The sequence below is a fragment of the Vigna umbellata genome, chromosome 10 (genome assembly GCF_029865625.1).
Source record: "Vigna umbellata cultivar VRB3 chromosome 10, Vumbellata_1.0, whole genome shotgun sequence".
In the NCBI taxonomy this organism is placed as follows: Eukaryota; Viridiplantae; Streptophyta; class Magnoliopsida; order Fabales; family Fabaceae; genus Vigna; species Vigna umbellata.
Window position 1 is genome coordinate 16354087 of NC_142174.1, and position 18444 is coordinate 16372530.

General features: G+C 32.0%; 3 protein-coding genes and 1 non-coding gene across 6 annotated transcripts; 3 read left to right on the forward strand and 1 right to left on the reverse strand.

The window, feature by feature from the left end:
• Positions 1-717: 717 nt before the first annotated feature.
• LOC124833842 (uncharacterized) lies at positions 718-4439 on the forward strand. Its single transcript, XM_088100211.1, has 11 exons — positions 718-1866; positions 2212-2322; positions 2399-2431; positions 2558-2735; positions 2829-3010; positions 3263-3399; positions 3484-3579; positions 3756-3825; positions 3907-3981; positions 4159-4204; positions 4378-4439. Exons 1-11 carry the CDS (start codon positions 718-720, stop codon positions 4437-4439), a joined length of 2139 nt encoding a protein of 712 aa, XP_087956337.1.
• A 1890-nt stretch (positions 4440-6329) lies between these two features.
• LOC124833852 (soluble inorganic pyrophosphatase 1-like) lies at positions 6330-9510 on the forward strand. 3 transcript variants are annotated; one of them, XM_047308412.2, is made up of 9 exons: positions 6330-6490; positions 6880-7016; positions 7207-7235; positions 7595-7660; positions 7832-7939; positions 8037-8102; positions 8571-8691; positions 8981-9062; positions 9170-9510. In XM_047308412.2, exons 2-9 carry the CDS (start codon positions 6890-6892, stop codon positions 9210-9212), a joined length of 642 nt encoding a protein of 213 aa, XP_047164368.1. In that variant the 5' UTR covers positions 6330-6490; positions 6880-6889; the 3' UTR covers positions 9213-9510. The 3 variants fall into 3 exon arrangements, with proteins under 3 accessions (XP_047164368.1, XP_047164370.1, XP_087956789.1); XM_047308414.2 differs by lacking the exon at positions 6330-6490 and adding an exon at positions 6491-6621; XM_088100663.1 differs by lacking the exon at positions 6330-6490 and adding an exon at positions 6642-6785.
• Positions 9511-12877: 3367 nt separating this feature from the next.
• Positions 12878-16457, forward strand: LOC124833847 (gamma carbonic anhydrase 1, mitochondrial-like). The gene is made up of 6 exons (XM_088100997.1): positions 12878-12892; positions 12984-13203; positions 13297-13440; positions 15230-15355; positions 15447-15598; positions 15848-16457. The coding sequence occupies exons 2-6, from the start codon at positions 13089-13091 to the stop codon at positions 16121-16123; spliced, it is 813 nt and encodes a 270-aa protein (XP_087957123.1). The 5' UTR covers positions 12878-12892; positions 12984-13088; the 3' UTR covers positions 16124-16457.
• A 502-nt stretch (positions 16458-16959) lies between these two features.
• Positions 16960-17031, reverse strand: TRNAE-UUC (transfer RNA glutamic acid (anticodon UUC)). Its single transcript has one exon. It is a non-coding gene; the product is annotated as a tRNA-Glu (tRNA).
• Between the last annotated feature and the right edge of the window lie 1413 nt (positions 17032-18444).

The following is an 18444-nucleotide window of genomic DNA, read 5'->3' on the forward strand; positions in this document are numbered from 1 at the left end:
ATGTATGAGAAAATCCATTAAAAAAATAGTATAAATATAATGTGCTTCCGCATTAATGAAAGTTGAAGAACAGCACTTAATTTCTTGTTCGGAACTAAGTGAATCGAACAAGCAATGTGGAGACGTAAAGCTCTCAAAGATCCCTCCAGTCCCGAGAACTTTTGTGAGAACAGTTAATATATAAACAAATTAATCAAGTTAAATAAAAGCATAATTAACTTGATATAAAGATCGGTGAATTTAACTAAGTTCATCTTGACCAGGGTAGAACAACGTTGATAACCAAGTAAAATTGGGTAATGTCGTCACCAAATGCTGGCACCTCACAAGATGCTCCAAATTCCTATGTAAAATGTAATGCGTAACATCCCAAAGCCAGACGACAAAACGACAACATCCTATGAACGTCGATGGCCTAAACGACACATTTTTTTCATCTACCCACGTACAAGCATGTTGTCATTATCGTCACCAATGCGTCTCATTTCGAAACCATCGTGCTTCTATTCCCTATTCTTCTTCTTTTTCCTTGCGTTGGAAGATACCCTTTTGTAGCATTGTCTCAAAAGTATCAAACTCGTCTTTTTATCTGTCACTATATCATTACTTCTTACGAGATTCCACTCCAATCTTTCAGTTTCTAAGAGAACTACAACACCAGTTTCATAAGTTGTTGTTTGAGCGCAATCAAGGTCGGGTAAAAAACATTCTTCACGTATGGCTCAGTCACCGCCTTATTATAACCGATTTCCTCAGACTCCAAACTCAACTAAGAAGGGACGTAGTGGCTATGAGCCATCGGACACTGAGACCGAGTGGCAAGAGATTCCACGCCACGAACGAGAAAGAAGAAACTTCATTCTACAACGGAACAAGAGCCCCATGGCACCACACAGGAGGCACCCTTCCAGGGTTGAACATGAAATCTCATCAGCTTCAACAACTTCAGCTCCACGTAGAAGACACAATAGCAAATCACCCTATAAGCTCCACGTAGCAGAAGATGTTGCTGCTTCATCATCGCCCGTAACAGGTTTGGATACACGAAGAAATATCAGTCCCTTGCCGAGACCTGACCTTGGAAGAACTTTGTCCCCTTTCAGGGAGCAAAGAACTGAGAAGCCACACTACAAGAGATCAGTGACTGCTCCCAGGTTGAGGATTCAAGAGAGCAACCATGGAGGGATAATCAATGACACTGTTCTAAAGCAAAGAGAAGCTTCTCCTTTCAAAGCGCCTTCGGTTGGAAAAATCAACGAAATGATAGCCCAGGTGAAGCTATCTAATGATCCCAGAAGTGATTATTCATCAGTGCTTGAAAGCACTGATTCCATTCAACCCGGTGACCTTTTCTTTTCTCGTGAATGCAATGCCTTTGAAGGGAGGAATTCTTCGTTGCCGAAACGCATCCAACAGAGTGAGTATTTCAGTCCAATGCCAACGGTGAACTCCGCGAGAACACCATCTGAAAGCAAAGGAAATAACGGTGATCTTAACATGAATATGAATATTTTGTCTCAATCAACCACGGGTTTGAGTTCTGCTGCCACGAGTAGAAAGGGAAGTGTCACTGGTAAGACAAGTAGTGTAACAAGCGAGGGTAGTGGAAAGACGACCGCAAGCATGAGGAAATTCACAGCTAACAGAAAAAAGAACCAGAAAGATACATGGTTTGCTTGCATGAGAACAGGTAACTGTAGAACCACTACAAAATCTCCTGAACGTCGACCCATTGACGAATCTTCTTACATTGAGAGAGCAGTGGTAGTGGAAAGCCTCCCACAATTCTTGGCAGATAAGCACCAACCTGCTTCACTTAATGGCTTCATTTGCAACAGACAAGAAGCTCAACTTCTGAAGGAATTGGTATGTTTCCATATGTTCTCATATGCCTTTCACTCTGTCCTTAATTGTTTTAGTGCCTCAAATTTTCTAATGTACTCAACTTCTTATGTCTAGTCAAAACATCTCAGTTTCCATGTGAACAAAGCTTAGACATAGAATTAAAAAAGTGTTTTTTTTTTCTGTTGATGTTCTTCAATTAGAATTGCAGTACAGATTTTCAATACGCATATTACTTTATTGGTGTGAAATTTTAGTTCTGATTGAAGAATAATAACAAAAACACCTGAAGAATTGCATAGTTTAGTCCTCTTCTTATACTGAACTTGTAAATTTTATAACTATGATTCAAGCTATCTTACTTTTCAGGTGTCTCATGGCTCTTGCCCTCATATTTTGCTCAAAGGACCCTCTGGTTCCGGGAAAAGAGAGCTAGCAATGGCTCTTCTTAGAGAAATATATGGTGATGCATGTTATAATGTATGTTTCTTCCCATAATTTTCCTTTCAGACGTGTTTTGTGTTTCTAACCTGACTTTATTAGACCCTTTTTGCAGCTGTCTCATGATTTAAGACACTTCCCTATTCAGGTAGAGATTTCTCGCTTTCCTAACTTAGCTTTTGATATGTGAAAACAAAAAAACCGTTCATGAGTATTATATCAAAAAGTAGCATCTCCTATCCCTTAAGTCACAGCATTTTCACCAAATTGACAGGACCAAAGGCTTAAGAAAGTCTCTGTACCCATAACATCCAGTCCTCATCACATGGAGCTAGATGTAAATTCAGAACCAAATGCTAAATATGCTTTAATGGGACTAATCAAAGAAATAAGCAATATATATGCTATTGCCCCTGAAGTAAGCAATATTAATTTGAAGTCAGATTTTAAAGGTTAGTAGCTTAATTACTTGTTTATCTAGCTTCCTAAACAGATTTACCCTTTATGTGAGTCTAGTTAATGTGGCTGGTTTCTCTGAATTTCAGTAATAGTTCTTTATGATGTCCACAAAGCTGTAGATAACATTCAGCACATTATCAAATGGATAGTAGACCGCTATTCTGATATATGCAAATTAGTACTCTGCTGTGAAGATGATGCAGACATCATTGATGCTGTGAAAAATCGGTTCAAAACGGTACAAGTTGATGCTCCTCAAACTCACGAAGTAAGAATAAATTTTGAAATATGTAAAAGTTAACATCGATCTACAACATATCAAATCATAGTTTCTTTTTTGTTTTCACTTCTATGTGTACTTATTTCCTAGATCATTTATTTTGTTGTCTCAATTCAAATTTTGGAAAAGATCAAACTTTCCTTCTATTAATATTAATGATCGTATAACTTCTGAGAGGGAACTAACTTAATGTCAACAAAAGCATAACTAATTAACACTCATGAACCTTCAACTATACAGGTTGTTGAGGTTCTTATGCAGATAGCAAAGAATGAGAAATTTGATCTGTCCATGAACTTTGCTGCGAAGATTGCTACAAAATCTAAGCAGAACCTCAGAAAAGCAATCATGGCTCTGGAAGCATGCAAAGCACACAAGTAAGAGCTTCCGGCTGGAAACATTTACTTTAACATTCCTAGAAAATTGTCTCCATAGACTAAATAGGGTACTATGATGGACAGCTATCCATTTTCAGAAGAACAACCAATTTCAGTTGTATGGGAGGAGATCGTAATAGAAGTTGCCACAGAGATCCTAGCTGATCCATCATATTCACGGCAAGAAATTTCTCTATCTTATGTTCTAAAATACAGAATCAGAAGCTAATAGCTTCTTATTATCCGGGTTCGGAATAAGACTCACATGTTTTACTTCTATTCTAAGTAACAGCTTGAAATTGTCAATCTGATTATGGTTTAAGTTTTTAATGTATATTTTGTTATGGTTTTATCAGGTTACTCTCAGTTCGAGGGAAATTTCAAATGCTTCTCTTGGATTTTGTCCAGCCGAAATTGATTCTCCTGGTAACCAATAAGAGTCCATAAATAATTTATTCAACTCATCAAAATAGTAGTGCATAAAGTACATTCTGTTCAAACATGCAGAAACTCGTAGAACATCTCTTAAAAAGAATTGATGCCAGCTTAAAGAGGGAGCTATACTACTGGCATGCCTATTATGTGAGTTTCTCCTTCCATAGTTTATCTGAAGGTGATAGTAAATTGTAAAACAGAATTGACACATTTTTAACATACCTCTGTGCTACTTACCCTTTTCAATTTAATTCTAGACAATCTCTGTCATCCTTTCATGTTTGTTTTTTTGGGAAATTAGTAACCAAAGTCTATAATGAACAGGACAGAAGACTCCCACCAGGAATAACAGCTTTACTAAAGTTAGAAGGTAAGGCAAAATCACCCTTCTAATTGCATTTAAGCTAACTCTATAGATTGCCTTGCAAAAGTAACATTATCATTGTATTGCATATGTAATACAATGATTCATACAACTGAATGACCTGCTGAGACTTGCTGTTCTGGGTATAATATTGTTTACTAATTTGCTCTTCTCTGCAGAATTTGTGGCCAAGTTCATGAGCACCTACAGAAAAAACTCTGGCAATCGGCAATATGTGTAGGTTAACTTGGATGTCATTACAGGATGAATTCTCACTCAGAAAATTAAGAATGTCAATATCATACGAACAGCACTGATAACGTCTTAGTTGAAGAACGTGATTCCTTTTGAACCCTGTCAAAAGAAAAATATTTTAGTAGAGATCAGAAAGGAAATTACTTAAATAAGAGTCTGTTTCTTCTCTTATATTCAGAAATGTGGAACTAATTGTCAACATTTTTAGCAAAAGTGTACCACTTTATGCAGAGTAATATACATAACTTTAATCCATCAGCTACTTCTGTTGGTAAGATGTTTGAATAAAACTCATCAGTAAAATGCATGCACACAATATTTCATAATCTCTTCTTAATTATTATAAGATACTTCTACCTTAATTTAATTACACACCAATAAAAATAACTCAATTACAGTTATTAGGACCGGATTAATAGTTATTAAAGTTGGAGAATGTTATATTTATTTTTTCCTAAATTAACTTATTACTCTACCAAATTTAACAATTTGTATTTCAATATATTATATAGTTTTACATCATTTAACATTAAAAATAATTCAAATACATTTTTTTCTCTTGAGATGTCATTTAAAAATAAAATAATAATAAAATTCTAATTATAAAATGAAAAACATTTGAAATAAGATAATTAACCTGAGTATGTTATTTTGAAATTTGAAACAGTCAAAATTAACTATATATACCGGATAAACTGTAATGTTAATTTTGTATATAATTTGAAAATTAATATGGAAGTATTAAAAAATTTTATTATAGTTTTCATAATATGTTAACTTTGTTAATTCGCCCTCGAACATTTGTGTAGGATTTTCTAATAAAAATTATCATAAAAAACTAACAATTAAACTTCAGCTAAAAAGTTTTAGCATACCTCATAATAGCACTCACATTGTGAAACACTATAATTGAAGGTTTGGCAATATAATCCTAATGCATATTTGTTAGACTTGTTCTTTCATTAAAGCATCTCAATGTGGCTACTTTTTTTGGAACTTGTCACAATTGAATTGAATTGAATTACCTGTATTCTACTTCTTAGACGAATATCAAGATTCCTTTCTCAATTTAAATAGTCAAATTAAAAGTTACAAATGCCTTTTAGTTAAAAGACATAAAATATTTATAAGTTTGAAAAATATTAATGGATTAACTAATATTTTTTACAAATGGTAACTCATGATTTAATTACACTTTTAAAGTTATGATTTTATAGTAATAACTTCGTACTAAAATCAGTTTTATACTTAATAAATATATTATTATTATTACTGAAAATAAATATATTTATGATTGTCAGTCAAATTGTTTGCAAGAAAAAAAATATGTACATGATTATACGTAACAAAACAGTATTTAAAATAAGATTGAATTGCTTTGTATAGGTTAAAAAAATAAACAGATTAGATTTAGTCTATAACTGGGTATGGGTAGACAACATACGCGTTTTCTTTAATTTGGTAGAGGGAGGTTTTGCTGACTCTCGTACACGTATTTTTAGATCACTGTTTGCATTTTTCAATGAATCTTTATATCACTATTGCCTGAATTTATATTTGATCACTTCTTAACCTTTTCGTCTGATTTAAATTTTTAGTTTGATAAACTGAAAATTGTATTTAATTAATTTATAAATTAAATGACTTATAATATATTTACACGCGTGACTTAATTGTCAATAATTTGATTTAAAAGTATTTTTTTGAGCAGGCAGCACAGAGGAAAGGAAAAAGATCCTTATGATAGTTTTGCAGCAGCCAGCAGTGAGCACAGACAAGACCATGTTATGACGATGTCTGAAATCGAAATATTCTGTTATAATCCGTAGCCGTCTGATGAAAGCGCACTTTAATCCTACGACACAGATTCACTCCACGATTGGCTGCTGAACCGTCTGATAGATACATACATCACCTGTTATATTCTTTGCTTGTTTCGTACCTTCACCCACCTCCTCCCAGTCTCTCTCTATATCTGTCTCTATCTCTGTCTGTCTCACAAGTTCCTTAACCCTTTGGACCCCAATAAGGCAAAAGGTTCACTCTGCTGCAATTTCTCTTCTTTCCTTTTTATGATTCGCTCCTTATGCTTTGTTTCGCCTTCCTTTTTTGTTATGCTCCTGCTTTTGCTTCATGATCTAATGCAACATATGTAGACCTGAAAAAAAGTAATCACCATTTTTCAAATAATGCTATTTTTTGAGGTCCCGGGGTCTATTTTAACCTGATGCTCTGTTAGTTAGCTACGTCTATTGAATCGGTTTTTCATGACTATATACCTCGTACACACAGATTCCTAGGTCTTTTGGAATCAATCTGGTTAAGAAATGAGGTGGATTCTTCTGATTGTTGTTTTGATTGAAATGATTCGGACTGATAGTGTCTTCTTTGTGCCTGTGTGTGTGATGGGTTTGATGATGATGTAGTTAAGTCGATATGGCTCACCATGAAGATTCAAGTGCATGGAATTCGGATTTACCTCACCCAAAGCTTAATGAAAGAATACTTTCTTCTCTGTCACGGAGAACTGTTGCTGCTCACCCCTGGCACGACTTAGAGATTGGTACACCAACTTTTGTACGATTTTTTGGGGGGTCGCTTTTAATTATAATGAATTTTGTTTTTTTTTTTTTGGAAAAAAAGAAATCTGTTGTATTTGTTTTCTCCTAGTTAAAGAGCAAATTATTGTGATTCAAGAGTTCCTCTTCAAAAAAAAAAACTATTTGGACTGAAACTTGTTTTTCTGCATGCAGGGCCAGGAGCTCCGTCTGTTTTCAACTGTGTAAGCTGTTACTGTTTTGTAACTTTTCGCAAATCTTAGAAAAAAATAATCCTTTTCAGGACGCATCTCGCAACATCGTGTTCATCTGAGTTTCGGGGCTTGTATTAATTTCTTTCTGGCAATCATTCAAATATTACAGATTTGTTGAATGCAGCTAGAAAAAAAGTGCTTTAGCTTTAACAAGGATACGATGATAACGAAACCCTCCTTTTATACTTGAGATGAGGCTGTGATTAAATAAGGCGATCTCAACAACAGATTGGAACTTAGAATCTTACATTTTTCCTGCATAGATTGTTTCATTGAACTCTTGTTTCCCAACGGTTTTTCTTAGAGAAATAAATCAATTTCCATGGCAGGTGGTTGAAATTGGCAAAGGCAGTAAGGTCAAGTATGAGTTGGACAAGAAAAGTGGACTTATAAAGGTGTGGTTTCGATTTTCTTACTTTCATTCCCCTTCTTCCATTCCATATGCTTTGATGTGTTTGAAAAAGATGAAAGACTTTCTTCTAATGGGGTAGCATTATCATCTATCATTGTTGCCTGTCTGTACTGAAGCATAAATAATACACTAACGAAAGAGCTGAACAAATTAGGTTGATCGAGTTCTTTACTCATCTGTTGTCTACCCGCACAACTATGGTTTTATCCCAAGAACCATTTGTGAAGACAGTGATCCCATGGACGTGCTGGTTCTGATGCAGGTATGCTTCAATTTTATTTGTTCCTGATACTTAGCAGAATGTCCGTTTCTGGCCAAAATATCAACTGTATTAAAATTTGGACTTTTGTTCTGAGAAGGAGCCCGTGCTTCCTGGTACCTTCCTTCGTGCTCGCGCTATAGGACTAATGCCCATGATTGACCAGGTAAAAGTTGTCTCGTCCTTGCTTTCTGTTTTTCACTAAGATTTGCATTGGACAATAAAATAGAAGTGAGGGTGAGAGGGTCTATTCTGGGAAAAAAAATGCTATATTGTTAATTATTTGCTTCCCTGCAAGTACTAGTGTGTTGAACATCAAAGTCTATTGAAATGATAAACAAAACCACGTAGTTGGTGTGACAGGTGAAATTTGTTACCGTTAACCTTTCGATCCGTAGTCCATTTTGAGCTGGGAGTGTCAGATTGAGAAGGAGGTTCGTTCCTTGGGAGCAACGAAATAAAATTGTAGGTTGCAAGGAACATTGTTAAATTAATGTCAACGAGAGTGTAGAGAACTGCAATTTTTGTTTACTTTATAATTTTCTTGCCTCTGGACATCACACAATTTGAATAGTTTTGTCACCAATTAGTAGAACATTGGAGAAATTTGGTGTCATTATTATTTCTACTGCAGGGTGAGAGGGATGACAAGATCATAGCAGTTTGTGCTGATGACCCTGAGTTCCGTCATTACACGGACATCAAGGAGCTTCCTCCACATCGATTAGCTGAAATCAGAAGATTCTTTGAGGAGTGTATCCTGTTATTTGCACTTGTACATTAAACCCGTAACCACATGCATCTCAATACGTGGTTATTGACAATTAGTTTTTCTCTTATAATAGAGCCTAAAGAAGATTAAGCTAATATAAAAACTTGTTACTTGCAGATTTTCTATCTTGTCACTCTTGCAAGGAGTGTCTAATGGATTATAACTAAACACACTAAATCTTCCATAGGTTTTTGGATAACTGTTAAGTGATTTTCTTCTAACGATGCCACATCCCCTAGTTTTCTGCGAGTATCCTTAACTTATCACACTAGACAAGAAAAATGAAAACAAAAAGGTTGACGTTGAGGACTTTCTACCATCTGAAGCTGCCGTTGATGCCATCAAATACTCCATGTGAGATACTTTCCTTGCTGGACTCAAATTTTGAATCTATTTGGGATATCTGACACTAATCTTGAATGCTTAATTCTATTTTTTAAAATGGGTGTTTCCTTTTGCAGGGACTTGTATGCAGCTTATATAGTTGAAAGCTTGAGGCACTAACTTCTTTAGAAACTCCACCCAATTTCAGTGACCTCTAATCAATTGTGTCAAATTTGAATACAACTTCATAAACATTGTGATTTCCGTTCCATAGTGTTATGGCACTTGTGCTGCTCGGCTCTAGACACAACAGTGTCTAGTTCTCCTGCTTTGAGATGCGTTTATAGTGCCACCAAATAATGAACTTGATTCAAATATTGAAGCCCCTATTCCTGAAAGCCTATCTGTCAATCAACCCAGATGAGTTTTCGGCTAAGCAACTTCCTAATTTTAGTGCATGTTTGATTTTTCTTTTTTCTATGGATGCTACAAATAATGGTTTCTTCGTTTTCTCTTTAAATTTGACAGAAAAATATGGCTTGCGTTGTATGCGGGTCTCCACAAACACGCATAGTGTCTTTAAATTAACCTCTTGGATTAGATTTTGAGAAAGTTAATTTTCAAAAAAAAAATTATCTGAAAATAGTATATTCTGGCGTGTAAAAATGCGTATGCTTTTGAAACTTTGAAGAAATTCATTTTACAATCAGCATTTTCATGATGGGCAAGTTAAAAAGAAACGCCTACTTTTTACCAAATTAGTTTTACCACAATTAATTTTAAGAATCCATTACTCTATCCAAATGAGATTTTCTTAGATTCCAATTTTTTTACACTCAAAGGTATTTTTGCTGATTTTTTAAATATATTAAATTTGAAGATTTTTAATTGAGGGCTTATTAGATTTTTTTTAATTTATAAGATACTTAAATTTTATATTTTTTAATTGAGTAGATATTATTATGTTGTTTTTTCATCTAATTTCTTATATTCATATGTTAAAAAAATATGAAGATATGTAGATAATGATATTGTAGATAATGTAAAATAATGAGTGATTTTTATTGTTTTTATTATAAGTATGTTATGTAACGAAATCATCATATTTATTGACGAGTTTCATGTCATTACTTATAATTATGTTGACCAACATTTTTCTACATAAATAAAATGATAGGACAAGATAACACTACATCTCGTAGTTAATGAAAAATTAAATGACAAATCCTCATATGAAAAATATATAAATTTTGATACTTAGTAAACAAAACAAAATGATAGAGAATTGATTAAAATTGGCTTAATTAAGTTTAAGTAAGCTGAGTTAGTGATAAATCTAGATATTTTCAATTTACTTTCTATTAAATTGTTTTTGTCTATTGAATACTCAAAATATTTATATTTTTTAATTGAGACTCCACAACTTATTTCTTTTGTTAAATGAGAAGAAACATGATTATTATCTTATTTGTCATCTCGTTTTTTTTTCTTGTGTCAAGAAATGTGAGTTTTGTAGTTAATATAAAATAATTTTGTAATAATATAAAACAAAAAATATTTTTTATATTATTTTATATTAACTAGAAAAATAAAAAATTTTAACATTTAAAAAAAAACATACGAGACAAAATAACAATCATTTAATTGAATCAAGGAAAAAAAACTAAACGACACAAGCTCATTGAAAATTATAAAAATTGTATTTGATAATATATAAGTTTATGAGAGTTTAAAACTTAATTAAATCAATAAAAATACTTAAATTTATGAAATATTTAAACCTTAATTAAATCATTAAAAAAACTCAAATTTAGAAATAAATTAAAACTTAATTAAGTTAACTCAATCACAAAATCATTTACTAAATTTTAACATTTAAATATTTTACAACTTCTTATAGAGTTGTTTTTTATTTATTTTAACATGGTCTTATAACAATTGTTTTATGAAGTTTCAAATTTCAAATAGGACCCAGTTCCCTAAGTTTCATTCAAAGAGAGAAGAAGCATATTTAAAAGTTCATGTTAATGTTAAGTATAATTATTTTGTTTAACAGAACTATTTGTTAAATAGATCTGTATACATTATAGTTTATGTAAGTTGTGAAATAGGTTATACGATTCAAGAAAAAAATTAGTAGTGTTAGTTAATATTAACTTAAGAATCCATTTTTCTATGATTCAAGAAAAAAAAAAGTAGTAGTGCTCACTGTTTAGGAAATAATTTTTTCCCTCTAAAATGTGTATAAGACTGATTAAGTGTATGCGTAGAACTTAGTCTGAGATTAATAGGACAACAATCCACTCCTTCTCTTCTTTCTACATGTTACGTTTGGAAACCTGAATTTTCTGCTTAAAAAATTACAAATGAATATCCAAACACGACTTCAAAATCTAATGTTATGGAAAGATAAATAATTTTTAATATACATTACCAAAAAATAGAACTCGTTTCAACTTTATAGGTAAAATATATCTTTAGTGTAAAAACGTGAAATATTTCACGTTAATTTTTAAAATTAAAAAATGAATTTATAATTTTTTTCATATTTTATCTCACTTCCTAAAGCTACTCCGTAATAATGCATGTATATTTTTTTAATACCTTATTTTATTATTGTCTCATATTTTGTAAAATCGGTCTAAGTTGATTTTTTCTCTTTACAACATTAAAAATCTAAGGGCGTAATTGTCCATCTGGTCAGAAGTGAATGACGTGTCCATGTTTTGTAATAAAAGTAAAAATAAAAATTGAAGAAGTTTTCTTTTCCTTCACCATGTCTATCATCTACCTTTTCTTCATCTTCGTCATCACCATAAACCTTCATTCTTTTAACACAAATATTATCACATCTCACCTGTACAAATGGAAAAACAACAACCCATTACCCCTTTCTTCATCTTGAACCCACAATCAACATACCATTCTACCACCATCATTTTTCAAGTTTAACGCATACACAATAACACTCTCAAAACTCACACGGTCATAATCCAAAATCTCCAATCTCTTTCCCTTTCTCCTCTGTCCATTCACGCATAAAAAATACAAAAAACAAAGGGGAGTTACCATTCCACCACCACCCAACACATTAAACACTGAAATCACAAAGCAATTGAAAACAGGGAGCAAGGTAAAGAGAAATCCCAAATTGTAAGATAATGAACACCAAAACCTAAAACGCGAAATCAACCCAAGAAAAGAAACTCAATTCGCAAACAAAGAAAAAACCCAATAACATAAAAATCAACCTTGATTCAAAACCCTAATATGAAATCTCTAAAATTTGCAAGATCTCAAACATAAGAAAAGGAAACTCCAAAACACTACAATCTGAAATCTTCTTGTTGCGAAACACTCTTAAGTCAGAAAAAAAGGGAGGAGAAACACTATGTTGTGGCTCCAAGTTGGAGATTATCAAGAGTCATAGTCTTTTGGTTTGGTTGATAAGACTCGTTAAAGACAAGAGACATTCAAATAGAATCTTTCAAGAAGAACAGTGTGTTTGGATTCAGAAAATGATATTCAATTGCCACATCAATTTGATTAGTTACCATATAACTAGACTAGATAGGTTATTTATGACTAAATAAAGTGGACATTACACCATTATACTTTTAACGTCCCATAAGTCAAAAAGATCAATTTGAACCATTTTTATAAAATAAGAGACAATAATATTCAAATAAAGATATGACTACTTTCAACACATCCCAAACTAGAGATTATTTTTTTTTAATAAAAAGGGAGTAAGTAGCCTTTATTTACATTTTCTTAAATCACAACCCTTCAGTATTAATTTCAAACAAAGGGAGCAGGTTGTAAGAAGGTGAATTTCTCTTTTTTTTGTTGTTGAAAAGGTAAATGAAATTTCTAAATCTATGGAAGTGGCTTTTAATTTATTTTTTTGGTCTGTACAAAATTGATGTAAATAGTGAAAATGTTTTCCAGAAATTAGAGGTGTGAGTGAAGAGAGAAGAGAAGGAGAGAGAGAGAGAGAAGAGAAGATCGGAGCAGAAGTGAAGCGGCAGTACCCGAACCACTAGTAATAGCAGAATGGGAACCTTAGGCAGAGCTTTCTACGCCGTCGGATTTTGGATCCGAGAGACCGGCCAAGCCATCGATCGTCTTGGCTCTCGCCTCCAAGGCAACTACCTCTTCCAAGAACAGCGTATGATTTCCTTCAACTTTTCATTTTCATTTCCATTTAATCTGGGTTTCATTTCAATCTTCAATGCTTCTTATCTCGATTTCAAATTTACAGTCTCTAGGCATCGACCTCTGATGAATCTCTTCGACAAATGTCCCTCCGTTCACAAGGATGCGTTTGTGGCCCCCAGTGCCTCCCTCCTCGGCGATATTCACGTTGGCCCAGCTTCCTCCATTTGGTATGGATGTGTTCTCAGAGGTAAACCCTACCACCATCACGCTGTTTCCAAATTTTATTTTCAGTGATTAGGGTTTGTTTACTTCGTCTGAGATTAGCCTTCCTGGGAACGTATAGGTTTACAAATGAATGTCTATTTTACACTTGTTTGATACAATACAACTACAAGAATGGCAAACCGTTTTAAGTGATTTTGGGTTCTCCTTCAATTGCTGGAATCGTAATGTTCAGAGACTCGGCCTCACGGGCACACTATCAGTATTTGTATTTGTCTGAAATGCATGTGTTAGGAAGAAGTGTGGCTGGTGAGAAATTAGTAATTTTCTTGCTTAACGGAAAACTTTTGCAAGTGAAGTGAACTTTTCCTTCAAAATAGACTTTTCTGTTCTTAGAAGAAACAATAAATGTCATAGACTTCTCTCGTAAGTTAAAAATCAGCTCCTGCACAAGTTAAAATAAGGTTTTGGAAAAGCTAATTTGAGTGATATTAATAAATTAGTTTATGTAAAAGTTAGTTTTAGCTTATGGATAGGCTTCTTTCATTTTTTTTCTTCTTTTTCTTTTTCTATAAGCACCAATTGAGAAATTTATTCAAGCTGGACCAAAATGTGTAAGTGTACCTCTATTATATCCGAACACTCACCTTCATTCACGGAATTTCAAATTCATTTCTTGCCAAGGGTATGCTTGGATCCACGTTTGTTTGGTAAACATGATTCCAATTCAAGTTTTAGACTCCAGTCTAATTGATTTCATTAGCAATAGCTTTTTCATCAACACTAATGTGAGTCATCATGTCTGTCCCGTGTATACCTTTCAAGCTTGTGGTTCCAAATCCTTGGCTTCAACATTCATTTTATAGTTTACAATAACCTGAAGACCAGAAAGGTTACGTGACGTCCTTTAAGTTCCACAATGCCATACTACAGGACAAAGATAATAATGATAAATTTGAAGTGACAAATGAGACACGTGCAGCTCACACCCAAAAATGGCTAAAATGGCTGAACTTGAACCGTAGGCGTTTTCAATTAAATATTTTTTCTTATATCAATATTTTTAATACTGACATTATAACAGAAAAAAATAGTGGAAGATCACTTTACATAGTTCCGTTTCCTGTCAATGTTGTCACATTTGCTGTAGGTCAAACTTGTGTTGCATTATGAATTACTTCTCTTATTTGTATCTTTTTGTTTGTTGCTTTATATGCTACTGTTATATTAATTCATTTTCTAAGACCTCATCTTATGCATATCATTTCAAATTAACAAATTGCAATACTAAAGACGCCTACATAGTAGTGTGTATGTGTATGCACCTTAAAACCTATTTTGGGCGATTACTTGTCTGAAATCAATTTTTATTGCAATTTTCCCAGCTGTATTTTGTATCTAAACCAATTTTCCAATATCTTTAATCTAAGCCAAAAATCACATTACTCTCACATTTACTCAGAATTACTTTAATAAATCACGTTGATTAAAAATTAATTATCAAAAACATATCCAATCACGCATTAAGTTACTATGCATTTCTTTTTGCTTTCTGAGTAAGATAGTGTGGACCAGACGTTTGTTTCCTCATTCACTTTTCATTGCTTCAACTCACATTCCAATGGACTGTGAAAGGCACCTGTTGTACCTCTGCGTTTGCTATGTTATATGCATGTACTCATAATCATTTACAGGCATATTGCATACTATATATCCGGGAGTTGAGTTCTGATGTTTCCCAGTTTCCTCATTCCTATATTTATGCTTCTCTCGCTATTTTATACCTCTGACTGAACATTATGCTTTGTGTGAAGGTGATGTTAACGGCGTAGTTATTGGATCTGGAACTAATATACAAGACAATTCTCTTGTTCATGTTGCCAAGTCTAATTTAACTGGAAAAGTCTTACCAACAATCATTGGAGATAATGTTACTGTAGGTGAGTGAATGTGATGAATTATTATTTTGTGAATGACTTAAGCATTGTTTTAGTGTGAACTCTGTATAAGGTTTTGACCCTGTGATTTTAGGTCATAGTGCTGTGTTACAAGGATGTACTGTTGAGGATGAGGCATTTATTGGCATGGGTGCAACCTTGCTTGATGGTGTGTATGTTGAGAAACATGCCATGGTTGCTGCTGGAGCCCTTGTTAGGCAGAATACGAGGATCCCTTATGGAGAGGTTTGTATGAACCTTCTGTTTTCCTTTGGAGAGAATGGGAATGTGATTTGTTCTGCTCTCTCTGTCTTTTGAATATTTAAATTAAATGAAGTTACACGTGTTATGATTTCTTGGAGTTATCAATGGAAGTTTTCTAACCACTCAGACCTAAATTTAAATGGATGGTTCAAAAGGTCTTCTTCATCTAATGTACATAAGGCATGAGATTGTCCTTGTATCTTTAAACTGAAAGACTGCTTTTAATTGCAGGTTTGGGGAGGTAATCCAGCAAAGTTCCTGAGGAAGCTCACAGAAGATGAAATGACCTTCTTCTCACAGTCTGCCTTAAATTATTCCAATTTGGCTCAAGCTCATGCTGCTGAAAATGCAAAAGAACTTGAGGAGACAGAATTTGTAAAAGTTCTTAGCAAGAAATTTGCTCCTCGTGGTGAGGAATATGATTCAATACTCGGTGGTGGTCAAGAAACACCCGCTGAGCTTAACCTTCAGGATAAAGTTTTGCTAGACAAAGCTCCCAAGGCTTAATTTCTTTCTTTTTTTTCTAGTATCTTTTATGTTCGATTTTCCGGAGAATGGCTGGCTGCTTTCGTTTCCTATAAGTTTGGAGAGCTTTTGCTGTTATATCAAATGTCAACACATGCTGCACGTGACTTTATTCATCTCTGTGTTTAATAAGAAGCCTTACTTTTTGTTTCTGGATAATGATCGCAATTCAACAGTTTGGTAATAGTTACAGTCATCAATGGACACGTGCAGCTTCCTGCACTGTAGTTGGGAATGTACTTTAAAATAAAGATATCAGTTCAGATATGTTGGATGAACCAGTACTTTTATGGATTATTATATTTTTTTTTCTGTCCATGCCATGCATTATGCATTATGCATTTCATTATAAATTATTTATGTATTTAAATTATTTATAAAATCAAATATAATAATTTAAACATACTGATATCTAATATAAAAATGAATTTAATTTATTTTAATTTTATAAAGCGAAAATTGATATAATTTTTTAAGATATTTCATTTTCTTTCTAATCATCATTATTAATAAAAAACTTTAATTAATATTTATTTAAAGACAATTACAATTTTTTAAATAAATTACATGAAGATATGACAAATAAAATTCTTTTAATAATATATGTAATATAAATATTTGTAATTATATAAGATTTTTTTTATTTTTATAACCATAATACAAATTTATATAATAAATTTTTTAAAATTTATTGTGTTAAAGTTGTCTTAAAATTAAAAGATAAAATACACCATTTAGAGAAGCTGCACAAGTGTTTTTAATTTGTAGTGACATAAATTCACCCATGCAACTAGAAGTTTTAAACAAAAAAGACAAATTTCCGTTGCCGGGAATCGAACCCGGGTCTCCTGGGTGAAAGCCAGATATCCTAACCGCTGGACGACAACGGAATTATTTGATAGTATTTGCAGTAAAACTAAACTCTACACTTATTTCTCGCTTCAATGCTCTGAAAGAGTCTTGATAATATTTAATTAATAAATGGCACAATATTACTCAAAATAACCTCAGTATAATTCTAATTATTAGACATAGAAAAGATTCCACGGAAAGTCAAAGTATAACTATGTCTTTTTCGTTAGTTTAACTAAATAAAATTATAATATTTTTATTATAAAATAAAATATTTACTGTGTATTCTATTTCAAATTTTTTAGTTTTCTTAAAAATTTAAATTAATTATAAAAAATTAGTCAAAAACACACATACGATTGTCGCATAATGTCTGTATACGCATGTTTATTTAAATTTTAAAAATAATAATTAAAAGGGTAAAATTAAAAAAACAAAATAAAACATTAAAGAGGTGTACTTTTGTTATATATAAGTATAGATTATATTTTATTGGCTATGTATGTTTTCATACAAAACAATTTTATTGAGACAAATAAATTTTTTTATGAATTAGCATATGTTCTAATCAGAAATCACATGCCAATATCTTGAATAAAATATTATATCGCAACAGAGTAAAGTATATTTATCACACAATAAACTTAGGGAAAATTAAATATGCACTATTTGAATTGGTCATTTGTCATGAAATATATTTTTTCCGATTAAAATGTTATTTTTAACTCATTCTTTGTAACATGATGTACCTTAAATATTTACCAATGTTGGAGATGATTAATCTTATAACCCAACTCAATTGACTATCTTTTAATGAATTTTTATTTTTAAGTTAATATTTTAATCATCAAATTTTAGCTTACAATGTTAACTTAGTTAAAACTTTTAAATAAATATAACGTTATTCTTTTCATATTAAGTTATAAACTAAATAAAATTTAAATAATCTTAAATTTGGATTTTTCTCTCATTTTTTCAAAAATTGCTTGTATTTTTAATTGGATTATTAAGTTAAGAGTGAGGTGATTTTTTTTAAGATAAGGTGATTTCTTTTATATTTGAGTTGATAAGCCAACTCGACTTATCACGAATTGAATTTAGATAGAATAACTCAAATTTTTATTAGATCAAATGTATTTTTGGTCTTTATAATTTTTTTTAATTTAATCTAGTTCAAACGGTCAAGTTGACTCACAAATTTTAATCAATTTTAACAGTAATTATAATAGATATATATTTTAAAACTTTGAAATAAATTATTAAATACAATTTTCATTAGATAATATTAATTTAAATTAAATACTCATTATAAAAATATTTATATTATAATTTAACATGAATATGTTTTATTATTGATGATTTTTTTATGATAAAACTATTATTATTTTTTAAATAATAGTATTTCATAAAATGAAATTAAAACATGTTTTTAAAATTTTATTTTATCAAAT